This window comes from Heterobasidion irregulare (assembly GCF_000320585.1).
Source record: "Heterobasidion irregulare TC 32-1 unplaced genomic scaffold scaffold_04, whole genome shotgun sequence".
Classification (NCBI taxonomy): Eukaryota; Fungi; Basidiomycota; class Agaricomycetes; order Russulales; family Bondarzewiaceae; genus Heterobasidion; species Heterobasidion irregulare.
In genome coordinates, this window is record NW_009258200.1 from 932,518 (window position 1) to 944,991 (window position 12,474).

General features: G+C 58.1%; 6 protein-coding genes across 6 annotated transcripts; 4 read left to right on the top strand and 2 right to left on the bottom strand.

Annotated features, from left to right (window-relative positions):
* Positions 1-513: 513 nt before the first annotated feature.
* HETIRDRAFT_242619 (uncharacterized protein) lies at positions 514-1,193 on the top strand (the record flags this gene model as incomplete). The annotated part of the gene is made up of 5 exons (XM_009546759.1): positions 514-576; positions 637-715; positions 775-813; positions 871-937; positions 995-1,193. Coding segments are annotated over 5 exons (447 nt in total), but the record flags the coding sequence as incomplete, so codon positions are not given.
* A 532-nt stretch (positions 1,194-1,725) lies between these two features.
* On the top strand, positions 1,726-2,672 carry HETIRDRAFT_239716 (uncharacterized protein; the record flags this gene model as incomplete). Its single annotated transcript, XM_009546760.1, has 6 exons — positions 1,726-1,921; positions 1,977-2,170; positions 2,195-2,257; positions 2,299-2,361; positions 2,423-2,488; positions 2,556-2,672. Coding segments are annotated over 6 exons (699 nt in total), but the record flags the coding sequence as incomplete, so codon positions are not given.
* Positions 2,673-5,155: 2,483 nt separating this feature from the next.
* Positions 5,156-5,509, bottom strand: HETIRDRAFT_244448 (uncharacterized protein; the record flags this gene model as incomplete). The annotated part of the gene is made up of 2 exons (XM_009546761.1): positions 5,156-5,269; positions 5,393-5,509. Coding segments are annotated over 2 exons (231 nt in total), but the record flags the coding sequence as incomplete, so codon positions are not given.
* Positions 5,510-7,217: 1,708 nt separating this feature from the next.
* HETIRDRAFT_473832 (uncharacterized protein) lies at positions 7,218-9,917 on the top strand. The gene is made up of 3 exons (XM_009546762.1): positions 7,218-8,598; positions 8,696-8,759; positions 8,841-9,917. Exons 1-3 carry the CDS (start codon positions 7,447-7,449, stop codon positions 9,287-9,289), a joined length of 1,665 nt encoding a protein of 554 aa, XP_009545057.1. The 5' UTR covers positions 7,218-7,446; the 3' UTR covers positions 9,290-9,917.
* On the bottom strand, positions 8,738-9,917 carry HETIRDRAFT_433609 (uncharacterized protein). The gene has a single exon (XM_009546763.1). It carries the CDS (start codon positions 9,747-9,749, stop codon positions 9,417-9,419), a length of 333 nt encoding a protein of 110 aa, XP_009545058.1. The 5' UTR covers positions 9,750-9,917; the 3' UTR covers positions 8,738-9,416.
* A 376-nt stretch (positions 9,918-10,293) lies between these two features.
* Positions 10,294-11,699, top strand: HETIRDRAFT_426287 (uncharacterized protein; the record flags this gene model as incomplete). The annotated part of the gene is made up of 8 exons (XM_009546764.1): positions 10,294-10,390; positions 10,447-10,489; positions 10,538-10,688; positions 10,824-10,926; positions 10,980-11,142; positions 11,195-11,306; positions 11,358-11,450; positions 11,502-11,699. The coding sequence occupies 8 exons, from the start codon at positions 10,294-10,296 to the stop codon at positions 11,697-11,699; spliced, it is 960 nt and encodes a 319-aa protein (XP_009545059.1).
* Between the last annotated feature and the right edge of the window lie 775 nt (positions 11,700-12,474).

A 12,474-nucleotide genomic window follows, 5' to 3' on the forward strand; every position in this document is an offset into this window, starting at 1 on the left:
TCAAAGGTTGAAGCTTGAAATCCAACGGCAATCCTCGTTTCAATCAGACTTGTATTGAGAGATGCATGAAATGTTTTGTTAGGGACTCGAGGAATTGTGTGTAGGAAGAGTAGTCCCGTGGGCTAGTGGAGAGAGACTACAGTCTATGCAATCAAAATCTGAGGCAAGCTCTCAGCTAGGTGAGAGTCCATGATTATACCTGTAATTTTGCTATATACCGACACAGATATTCTAAAGCTGGCGGACTCAGGTGGAGTGCTGTCAAAAGTGCATTGTGTTCCGTGGCCAAATTCCCCCATATTTGTGATAAACCCACAAGCGTCCAAGTATTGGTCCCAATATATGTGCATATCTGCCTCAATTCACGCCATATTTAGTGCCTAATGAAGTTCCGCTGAGTCACCCAAACTCAGTTTCCTTTCCTGGTTACTTCTGTCGCCTATGTCTGTCATCTTCCCCAATTTACTGTCCTGCTTCAAAGGCTTTAGTAACTCCAAGGGTGAGGCAGGACCAACAGAGAGCAAATGTGTATTTTGCAACATCACTAGCAAAAATGGATTCAATATTGTTTGCGAGGTGAGGAGGCCAAGGCGTTTCTGTGCATTGCAACCTAAGCGCGTCTCATTCATGATCCAGGACGAGAAATACGTCGTGATTCGAGACCGTAGGCCTGCCGCATCGCATCATGTGCTTGTGATACCCCGGAGACACGTAGGTTTGGACTGAGATCTATTTTGTGTTTCGTTCAAACCCGGGGGCTGATTGACAGCCTAGAAAGTGTTAAGGATCTCAGCAAGTCTGACGTGACCATGGGTTTGCGCCTTCTTTTCTTAGTCGTGAGGAATTTTTGGAAAGCTAAATGGACGATAGTCAAGGACATGGAAAAGATAGGCCATGAACAGCTGGACAAGCTACAGGTCTCTCCAACGATGCGGCGGTAGGTCATATCTCGTCACCACGTTTGCCGCCGGCTTCATTATCTTATTTTGCGTAGGTTAGGCTTCCACATACCTCCGTTCAACAGCGTAAATCATCTTCATCTGCACGTTATGGCATTGCCCTTCAAGTCTTTGATTCGCAAGGCAAAATATCCCTGGATCAAAGGCGGCGATGGTCATGAGAAAGGATGGACTTGGTTTGCAGAAATTGGCCAGACTATTCGGATCTTAGAGAAAGGTGGCCGGGTTACTGTGGGAGCCGTTAAGGTTGCATCGCCTTCCCCTTCCATAAAGGTACGAGTGGTAGAATGAATCCGCGTCTGTATGTACTTATCTATCTTGCAGACTGGATTGTTGTGTAGATCGTCGCTTGAGTGTTTAGGATCATATTCCTTTTTTGTGCAGAGTTCAGTTTCCTCTAAGCTCGGTCAGACATTTCGGGCTGCATGGCATTGCGACAGCTACCGCCCGCACCCCGTGCCTGGTCTGTGGGATATGGAGCGGATAAGGCGTTGACTTTTATGTCACAAAGCATGCGTCCCCGTTTTATATCCCCAAGCAGCTTTCTTCCCGTATCAGATGATCATTTCTTGAATTCTCAGGCCACGACGCTGGATCACCGGGTGTCTTGCGTGTGTGTGTGTTGAGAACTCATCTAAACACATTAGGAAACAGATCGACCTATTTGGACCTCTTCTTCTATTCTACCATCATGCTGGCACCCTCTATCTTCACGCTCGGCGCAACTGGATACCTGGGCTCGGAATTCCTTCTTCGCTTCGCCTAGGAACACCCCTCATTCCCCGTGGCCGCACTCTTACGCAACGCGACACCAGAACGTGTAGCCCTTATCAACGATATCCATCCCAACGTCTGGATCCTGGAAGGCTCGCTCGACGATGGCCCAATCATCCAGCACGAGGAGGAACGTGCAGATGTCATCATCAATTCCGCGAGCTCAGACCACTGGCATATTATCAGATGTGAGCGCCTTCGACACGCAATCCAGGTCAACTGATGCGCTCGACGCGTTGGTAGCGACGCTGGCCGGGCTGGTGAGGTACTCTGCCCGCAAGCCTGGGAGACCGCTCTTGTACATCCTTGTAGGCTACGGCGTCATTGTCGACGAAGCACGCGGGCAGGCCGTCGACTCGGTCAAGGAGTGGGTCAGATATTGGCCTGGACTTGAAGAGTACGCCAGCGGGACACTTGTGTCTGTCTGTTGCACGTTCGTGACGAGAGCATCCGGCTAGCAGTCGTCCTCCTACGAACGCGCATCTGGAGTCAGATATCTCATAAGACATGAGTTCAATTCGCATGTCTCTGTAGACCTCCTAATCGCGGGCTCTATTTTTGTTAGATAGCGGAGGCAGGACCTCGGGAGGACGACCCTGTCCGCATGTTAATCAAATATCCCGCCAAGGTCATCCTCGCATTTCGTGCGCGTCTGACGTGCGCTGATTTTGTACTATGCGAGAACACAGATCTATGGAGTGGGCGAAGGTGGGCGGTGTGGCATCTTGAATTCTACTCTGAAGCTGACGGCGGACGTCATGGCGCACAGGCATCCATTAAACCAGGGTGCGGCTGGGCATCTTTCTGGACGGGAACAGATAGGTCGGCTTCGCCGGCACCTGGGGCCCCGGAGCCAACTTGTCGAACAACATACACGTCAAAAATGTCGTCTCTGCGATGTTGAGCGTGTTCGAAGCCGCTCTTGAACCCAGCGCCAATCTTCGACCCTCTCGGACACTGTGCGCCCCTTTGTTCAGTAGGTCATTCTCTCTGCAACGATGCCCGGTCGTGCGTGCCCATGCGGATGGCCGGTCGTTGCTTGGCGGCCACCAGTTTTCCAGGCCAGACAGGCTCACGCGGTTCGGGTGGAGCCCCTCTTTCTTAGGGTCGTTCCCAGCCGCGATCGAACACGCTTTGGCATTGAAAACGAACACACGGCAGGATTTTTATTTGATTTTATTGGCATTGTGCTTTTGGGTCTGTACATGGCGGAGACTAGCTACGAATTATCTGTGGGAGAGGGTGCATAATGGGCGATAGGACCTAGTACTTCAATGTGTTCGGGAAGTAAAATAGTTATGTGCTGAACAAAGCGGGATAACGGGTGGTGGAAAGCAACGACGAGCATCAGCACGACCAAAACAAAACAAGGGGAGGGGGACAGACAAAACGATAGACAGAACGGGGTAGAAGCTACAAGAATAAAGCAAAAGCGAGATAACTCTTCATAGCGGAAGCAAAAGCGCCGACATCGAGTAGACATTACGGGTATCGGTGAGTGTGGGGCACTGGGCACTAGGACCCGCTGCGCTGCATTCTCCGGGACTGAGGGCGCGTGTGTATAGCGATGTATGTGAGACAAGATGGGAAGGGACGGGACGATACGGGACGGGCGATGAACAGGACACACGACAACAGAGCAAGATGGACGACGAGATGAGACGAAGACGACACGAGCATGAGAAAGATGAGCAAAGTGAGATATAGCGACGACGAAGGACAGCAGAACGAAAAGACGGGGTCGAAGGAAGCGAGATGGATGGGTAGAGATAGATCGACAGCGCCGAGGCAATTACGGCAGCGAAGGACACGGATGCGAGCCGTGCGCGTCCGATACGATACGTTTTCGGTTCTGTCAAAACAAAAATATCAGCATCAGTACGCGCCCGACACGATTCATGTGCAAGAACGTACTAAAAAAAAACAGCAAGAAAAACAAGACAAACAAGATCCCGGGTGCACCTGTCCAGCATAGACAAGGCTCACTCTTAAGACTCACTCCCACTGCTACTCCCACTTCCACTCCCCTCCCGCTCCTTCCCCTTCCCCTTCCCCTTATCCTCCTCGTCATCCCCCCCAAACTTCGCCAACCACGACACGCGCGGCGGCACAGGCCCAACGACGCGCGCTGTCGTGATCCCGCCGTCGTTGACGTACTCCAGCCCAGGGCGCAGCGGTGGCGGCACGAAGCGCCCCCGCTTGCGCGGCGCCGGCGCCGGCTGTTTCGGACGCGCGGGCGCAGGGGCGAAGCGCGGGGCCGGCGGGGCGTCGTCGATCAGGATCGCGGTGTCCGCAGACGCGCCGCGCTCCGGGCTGCGCTCGGTGCGCAGCGCAGGGATGTTGCCCATGCCCATGCCCATGCCCATGCCCATGCCTCCGCCCATGCTCATATTCATGCCCATGCCCGGGCCGAACCCTGCCTGCGCGAACCGGCCAAGAGCGGCAGACTCGGGCTCCGGCGACTCGGAATGGGACGTCGAGAACGAGCTGATGGGCGGGAGCGGCTCGCCGACGTAGCGCTGGCGCTGGAGCTGCTGCCCCTGCCCCTGCCCCTGCCCCAGTCCCTGCCCTCGTGCTTGACCTAGTCCTTGTCCCTGTCCATGACCTTGCGAGTGACCTTGCGAGTGACCCAGGCCCAGTCCTTGCCCCTGCGTATAATGCTGGTGGTAGAACTGCAGCTCGGGCGACGCGAGCTCAGGAAGGACGTGCATAATAGGCAGCGCGATCGGCTGCGGGCCCGCACCGCGGGACGCAGCGGCGGCGGCGGCGCTGTGGACGCTGGGAAGAGCGGTGGAGGAGCGCCACGCGGTGCCGGCGGACGAGGTGGAGGGCGGAGAGAACGACGGCCCGGACGAGGAGAACGAGGAGAACGAGGTCGACGTGGAGGGGAGCGAGCCCGTCGCCGTGGTGTTGTTGAACGAGGACGCGGTCGAAGACGGCGCGGAGCTGGGGCCGAACGGGTTGGTGGTTGTGGTGGCGGAGGGGTCCCCGAGCGCGCTGCCGCGCGGGCGGAGGGAGGGGGCGTGCGACCGGGACGGGCGACGGGCGCCTGCACCCGCGAACTGGCCTCCATCCGCCGCACCACCACTACGGGAAGAAGCGGGGAAGAGCGCGTCGTACCCGTGGTTGCCTTCGTCGAACCCAAACTCGTCGTCGTCATCATATTCGTCCACGTCGTCCACGTCGTCTACCGCGCGGCGGCGCTTGTGCCCTGCCAGGGCGTGCGCGCCGGGGTGCAGCGCGTAGCTCTCGCCCTGCTGCTGCTGCTGCTGCTGCGTGAGGCCGTGCGCGTGCGCCTGGGGGAGCTGGAACTCGAATTGCGGGTGGGCGTGGGCGGCGTCCAGCTGGTGCTGCTGCTGGTGCTGCTGCGCGGCGAGTTGCGCCTTGGTGGGTTTCTTCTTGCGCCTGCGCTCGCGCTTGTTGCCCTCGCCCTGCGTGAGGTCTATCATCCAGTAGTTGCCCTTGCCGGGCTCCGTAATGGGGCGCTGCACCCTGAGGAAGCACTTGCGGAGTGACAGGTTGTGCCGGATCGAGTTCTGCATAAACACAAACACGACGGTTCCCCAGTCAGCGTCAACACACAGCAGCAGACTGGAGGGAGGAAGGGAGGGAGCGGGGGAGCGGGGACTCGCCTTCCAGGAGGGCTCGGACGCGCGCACGCGGTACCACTCGAAGCGGTCCTCGATCGCGCCGTAGATCTCCTGCAGCGTGAGGCGCTGGTGCGCGCTGCCGTGGATGGCGAGCTTGATGAGCGTCGGGAGCGGGTAGTTCGGCTTCGTGCCCGGGGGCGGGTCCGCGAGGGTGTGCAGGCCCAGCGCGGCGGTGTCGGTCGGGGCGACGCCGAGGAGCGAGCGCAGGTGCGGGGCGGCATCGGGGAGGACGGGGATACCGGGGAAGGCGGCGTCCATGAGTGTCGGGGGCGCATTGGCGGTGGTGGCGCCGGTGGGGAGAGGGGCCACGGGGAGTGGTGCGTGTGGCGCCGGGGAGAGGGACGCAGAGGTGGACGAGGAGGGGGCGAGGGGTTGGGAGGCATTCGGGGAGTGGAGCGTCTGCGAGGGGTCTGAGCCGCGCTCGGGGGTCGTCGAGAGGGAGGGCGGGGGCGGGGATAGAGGCTGGACCGCGGGGGACGGGGGGTCGAGGTCTCGCATGGGTTCGTCCACGGGCTGCTGTTCCCCGACCTGTTGTCTTTCATGTGGGCCGGGGGCAGGCGCATCGAAGATTTTGTTGGTCGCAGAAGACTCGGGCTGTGCGGGGTCCGCGGGAGGATAGTGGCGCGTTCGCGGGCGATAGTACGAGGTGCCCTCCGCGTGCTCGAAAGAGGAGGTCGAGGTGGCCGCGTCCGCGTCGAAGTGGAGGTGCTCGAGCCCGATGCGGCGGCGGTGGCCGTCATACGCGGGGTAGCGATTTTCTGGGTCAAAGAGGCGCGCAGGGGGGTGGCGGCGTGTGGGCAACGAGGCTTGGGGAGTGGGTGCACGGCGGTCCGTCCCAGGACGGACAGGGGTGGATATATTTAAAGAGCGTGACAAGGGAGAAACAGAGCGAGAAGAAGAACGAGAAGAAGAACGAGAAGAAGAGAGAGAGGGGGGCTGGGGGGCGATGGGTGGCACGGGGAACGGTACGGATAAGGGAGGAGGGGGACGGCGGTACCGCTGGCTAGGAGACGCCTGCCGGCTCGGAAGGGGAGGGGCACCGGCATCGCGACGGACAGAGACGAAGCGAGCGAGGTCGTTGCGAGTCACACGTTCGCCCTCGCCCTCGCCGTCGCTCCCGCTCGCGTCTGAGTCGGAGTTGGCGGGGCTCGTTCTGCGGTGGCGCGCGTAGGACTGTAGACGCGGAGGCCTGTCCGCGTCGATGGAGCCGGCGCTGGCGCGCGCAGATGGCGGTGGATCGCGTTGATGCGAGATGATCTGGGAGCGTCTGAACCGCGCGGGGGTGCTGGCGAGCGCGCGAGGGGACGCGGGGCGCGGATGGGCTGGATGGCGCGATTGATGCGCGGGCGCGGCGGATGGGTCGGCGGCGCTGGGCATGAACGGGGCCGCGTCGTCGTCGTCGTCGTCGTCATCGCTGCTGGTGGAGGCGGGGCGGGGGGACGTGGGCGCTGGCGCGTAGGGCGCGTCGGGGGAGGGTGAGCGGTGCCGTCCAGCACGCTGGCGCGGGGCGGCTGTCCACGGGGCGCTGTCTGTCGATGCGGTGTCGTCAGAGCGGGAGTCGTCGCCCGAGGGCGCGTTCGCGTGGCGGACGGGGGCCACGGTGAGCGGCGGCGGCGGGCAGCGGCGAGCGGCAGGGACGTTGTTGTGGGCGTGGACGACGGGGAGGGCGACGACGGGGAGCCGCAGGATGGGCTCGAGGACAGGCTGCATCTCTCGCAGACGGTTCGTGCGCCGACTCGAAAATCCCTGGACCCACAACCCGCACGCTTGGCGCCTGGGAACGCATTATATACGCCGCTGCCCACACATGGACCCACACCGCCACACAACACACCAACACCCCCTCCACCGCGCTCAGCTGCACTCACCTGCGGCCCTCCTCGTCATCGTCTCCGCCGCGCCTTGTGTTTGCACCGGCGCAGTCGTCGTCCTAGGCCACTGGATGCCGTGCTCGATCGGCGCTGCGTGCGCTCTGCCAGCAGTCGCGAGGGTCGACGTACAAGCCCAAAACCCAGAGGAGGTCGCGTACAAATATCCTCCAGCCCTCCACTCGCACCGGGTCCATGCACGAGGCGGAGGAACAATGCGCTGAGGGTCCGCATGCGAGCTCCGCCCTGGGCTATTGTTGTTCTCTTCCGTCAGCGAGCCCTCGACGCCCATCGCACCATGCCGAGACTTCCCGCTGCGTGCCCTCGCCCCTGGAGGACAAGAACGCCGTTGCCATCGCCGCGTCTTGTTGCATGGCTTTCGCAGGCCGGCCGGGGTGCGTTTCTTGTCAAGGCGCGATCGGGGATCGTCTCCTGATTTCGCGGCACGTGTCACTGACTTCAAGCTGCACCGTCATCATCACCTCTTCAAATGCACTCGGGCTGCCTCCATCTCACTCTCTCCGAAGGCCCGCATCGCACCAAGGCAGCAGCTCGATATGCGTGATAAAATTTCTGCATGTGGGAACCGCCCGCGAGGCATCGCTCCTGGGCGCTAGTGACGCAAGCCGCGCTCTGCTAGGCTCTGCTATCTGGCCATCTACTATCTGTGCCTCCGCATCCATCTCTCCTCGACCGCGCATCCTTCCGACACCGCCTCGCCCGCGATCTTCTCGAGATTGTGCCCTTCGGCTACGTCGCCTCCCGAGCTCGAGAGGAACGCGCCAGCCGACCGAAGTGGATCTAGAGACTGACTGGGTACTATCCAAGCCAAGTGTTCTTGCATGTGCACACAGCTTTTGCCTCGCGTCTCCTTCTGCAGCTGCCGTGGAACAGACGGCGCTGCGGCGTCTCGGCTCTTACAGTGCGCGCAAGCAACATCCCCTGCTTCCGCGCACGGGGAGTGGCAATCCATCGATCGATTACATTCCCCCTGCCCAGCCCTGTCCTGGCTGTCCTGGCCTCACCGCAGCTCACTGCCCGCGATTCCAGATCCAGATCCTCGCGGCCAAGGGCTGCTATGACTCTATGACTCTGCCATGTAATACTCGTACAGCAGGACCCGGCGTCTTCGATCGATCGCCGCGCGCGCACTTAAACGCCGGCACCCCCTCCACTGCCCCATTGCGTGCTCCGTGCTCCGCCGTGCGCGTGGCTTCCGCGTTGCGCTCCTCGTGCCCATCTCATGCCGCCTCCCCCGGCGTTCATCCGTGCGGATCTGAGCCTATCCGAGCGCTAATAGCCGGCGATCACCGACGACCCACCTCCACCTCGTCCGCCTACAGCACAGTACGTTACGATACGGTGCTTATCCCCTTGCACGTCTGCGATCGGCGATTGTCGACGCTGGATGAATCCCGGACGGCGTCTGATGGCGTCTAATTAGCAAGGACTGGGCTGGGATGGGATGGGGAACCCGCTGTGGATGCCGCTGGATGCCGACGCAGCGTGTTTGTTGTCTTTTGTGGACTCAGACGCTCGCTCTTATGACTCCCTCGCGCGATGCGTCGCCCGCGCTCGCTCGTTCTGAGCATCGACGAACCCGTGTTCTCGTCCACGTCCACGTCCACGCGCAGCCGCGGCTTCCTCATCGCCGAAGAGACGCTCGCCTGTGAAGACCTGTGACAGCGCCCACGGCCCGCAGCCGCTATCTAGGTCACTCGCGGCGTGTGTCTTCTCGGCATCGTGCACAGCGGCGCGCGTCGATTCGGGAGTCGCGGTGCCGCTGCGAGGATGCTGTATGTGGGTTGCGATTTTGGACGCGGGATCGGGGTTGTGGACGGCCGCGCTGGGCGACGGGGGTTTGCGGTCCAGGTGTTCGCTGGCAGGAGCTGTTCTGAGGACCTCACATGACTTGTCTCCTGCCTGCGCTCGCTTGCCTGGGCATCATCGCCATCAAGAGCGCCTTATCCGTGTTCGCAACAGAACCTCGTTCGTGTCCGCCTTCGGCTTCCTGATTGCTCAAGAGACGCTATCATGACCCGGCGCTCGAAGCCGTGTATGTGCGCAGCAGCGACAGCGTGTTCTGCTTCGATATCATGGACAGCGACGCGTTGATTCGGGGGGCCCACCCTGAGCTTCTCTAGGTTTCGACTATGTAACTGGGGCTAGCTTTGCGGCGCGACTCTGGCTATGCCATGGGTGAGTGCGCTGGGCGACGAAGGATGGCATCCTTCGTGATCGTTGGCAGGACATGGTTTTACGGCCTCACGCGATCTGTCTCCCATTTGTGCTCGCTCGTCCCGTGCATCAACATCAGCAGAGCCTTTTTCATGTCCGCCTTTGACTTCCAGATCGCTAATAGATGCTGTCCGGCATGACTCGGCGCTCGAGGCGCTGTGCGCGCAGCGACGGTTCTGCTCTGTCGTCACAGGCAGTGACGCGTTGATTTGGGATGTGCTGTTGGCACCACTGCGAGGGTGTGTGGATTTCGGCTGCATGATCGGAGCTGACGGCCAAGGCGCGTGCGCTGATCGGGGCTCTTCATCATCGCTGGCAGTACTGCTCTTTTCACTCCGTCACGAGGAATTCATGTTATGTTGTCCACGATGCCATTCTATCGCCGTCGAATCAGACGCTCTGATACAGATGAATGATCTTGTGGACGGATTCCTTGCGGACACGGACTTCGGCCTCAGCGTGGTCTGAACGGTTTGATTGATATTCATGCTGGGCTTTGTGCAACACAATAGCCTCAATAGGAGCTGTCACGAACAGCGCCTATCGCGTCACATGGCAACACGAGCATCAACATACGATGGTGATGATAAACCATGATATTTTCGCCCAGAGGTATACCATTTCCTCAATCATGGTGCGACTTGTCAAATTGAGTTCAAGCGTGGAGTCTACAAAGCCATTGAGAGTCTCATCAAAATAAGATGCACTTTTTGACGACCATCATGTTCTCGCATTCGTTCAGGCTATGTGCATATATAACGCCAAAGGTTCAGGATCTCAGTATACACCATCCCTTGTTCTCCTATGTCGTCCTCGAGCTCAACAGGTATCCTGCAACAACAAATCATAGATGCGATCGAGCCTCCCATTGTCGCTCTCGCTTTCGAGGCTGGCTTCTACGGTGAGCAGGTTCATTTCCATGTAAATCCTCATTCAGGCCTCGACGTTTCTCTTCAGTACTTTCATTGACCTCATTTAGCCTTTCAACATACTTCCTCGTGTGAGTCGAGCTTGCGCAGCCGAGCGAATTGTCTCTCTAACATCCTAGAAGTCACAAGGGTCTCAAGACCAGGGCGATCCTGGCCATGTGGATCACAACTCTAGTCATGTTTGCAGTCTCGACATGCCATCTAGCTTTGCAATGGAAGTATTGCAAAGCTGCGATCGTATCCCAGTTGTCGTTCCTTTTGCTACCGGATGTGGGTTTTTTGAACATCACACGGCCAGATATCAGGTTATCTCAGTTGAATTCGTACTTGCCCGTTATCAACGCAAGTCCCCTTCAATCTGTCTATCTCCAGAAACATTCACAGGATGCGCGGTTTCTTTTCTAGTACTTACTGAGCGACGTCATTGTGCTCTGGAGGGTATGGATCATGTGGGAACGTAACGTGAAAGCCGTGATATTCCCGCTGCTACTTGCTCTGGCATCGGCTGGTATGTGATGTTGTCTCTTTTCTGCATTATTGGTGTATATCTTGTCGTGCCAGTTTCCGGGGCCATCGCCGCAAGTGAAGGCATCCTATCGGGCTGGATTACAGACTTCACTCGAATGTACGGCCCCTCGTGGGTCAATATCAGTCTTCTTGTCACCTATGCCTCAGTCTTGGCCACCAACATCACTACCACCGTACTTATTGGAGTTAAGTTATGGTTAGTAAAATCCATTGAGGTGTATCTGACATTAATGAACGAATCGTAACAGGCAACATCGCCAGCTAATTAAAGCTCACCTTCGAAGCGGGACTTACAAAAATCGGGTCGGAAATGTCTTCGCCCTCCTTATTGAATCTAGTATCATTTACTGTATCATATGGGTGAGGAGCACCCCATCCCCTTCAGTTTCGTGTATCTCTCACATACCTTAGATCGTGTTTATTGCGGTCCGGATCTCAGATGGCGTCGAGTTGACAGACATAGACTGGTATACAGTACTCTCGGCAATCATGGTTCAAATCTCCGTACGCCACACACGCCTTTCTTCCATTTGTGAATAATCACCCTACAGTCAGGGAATCTACCCGACTGCGATCATCGTCCTGGCCGCGCTTCAAAACACAGCTTGGGACATGAGCGTCGGGAAGGAGATATCCCAACATGCGACTCGGACCGAGAGACACTTCGCGACGCCAAACTTTCGCTCTGTAGCATCAACGGGGGCCCACGAGCCCCATGCGTCCGGGGCAGATGTGGAGCGTGGTGAAGTCTGACTCTATTCCATAAGAGATATATACTCTTGCGCACCTCCTCCGACGTTTGGACATGGCACTGTCATTCATTGGCGTTGCATACATGCTTATCTACGATTGAAACGACAATGGGGGGCTTCATTCGGTAGCTAGTCATGTCTGCATATATGGAGCAGACGCAATAAGACTGTTTTGCTGCTCGTTCTACTTGCACGTCCCTTCATGATAAAATGATCCTGAGGTGTATTGATACCGATAGTTGGTGTCAGCCCTCACTGACAAAAGGAAAGCAAGTTGTCGGTGTGCCCTTTCCTCTGGGCTAGCACAGCGCGGGCGATGAACTGCGTTGGGCGGTGCCGTCGGCCTGTCGGAGGAAGTGAGAGGCTTGGTGACGTCACGTGCACTCCTGGATTGGGACGACTCAGCAGCCCCCGTCCTCGTCGTTGGGCTCGACCTCCACCGTAGCGCTCTGCAGCAACCTGCTCTGCACTTTTCTTCTATCCGAGGCTCTTTCCATTCATGCTCTGCATCGATGATTGATTCATATCCCTCTGGTGTGCTACTTGTGAGCTTTTATGCCGACATATGCATAGCCTTGAGTCCTTCACCCTTGTTAGTCACACCTCGATTTTCTCATGCAGTTTTGAGGTTTATCAGTGTGATATCTGTCGACTCACAAGTCCATGAAGCATTTATAGCTCATATACATGCATATCCATCCGTTTTCATTGATAAGTCGAGCTCTCGTAGCCCCTCCTTCAGGCCCGTTCAACGTATTGAATTTTGGGATTGCCGA

Excerpts from the sequence above, each read along its gene's own strand:
- HETIRDRAFT_473832 (XM_009546762.1), top strand. The coding sequence starts at position 7,447 with ATGCACGAGGCGGAGGAACAATGCGCTGAGGGTCCGCATGCGAGCTCC. Across the intron at positions 8,599-8,695 it reads CCTCGTCCGCCTACAGCACA|CAAGGACTGGGCTGGGATGG; the intron begins GTACGTTACGAT and ends GCGTCTAATTAG. Across the intron at positions 8,760-8,840 it reads GCTGGATGCCGACGCAGCGT|CATCGACGAACCCGTGTTCT; the intron begins GTTTGTTGTCTT and ends GCTCGTTCTGAG.
- HETIRDRAFT_433609 (XM_009546763.1), bottom strand. The coding sequence starts at position 9,749 with ATGCAGCCGAAATCCACACACCCTCGCAGTGGTGCCAACAGCACATCC.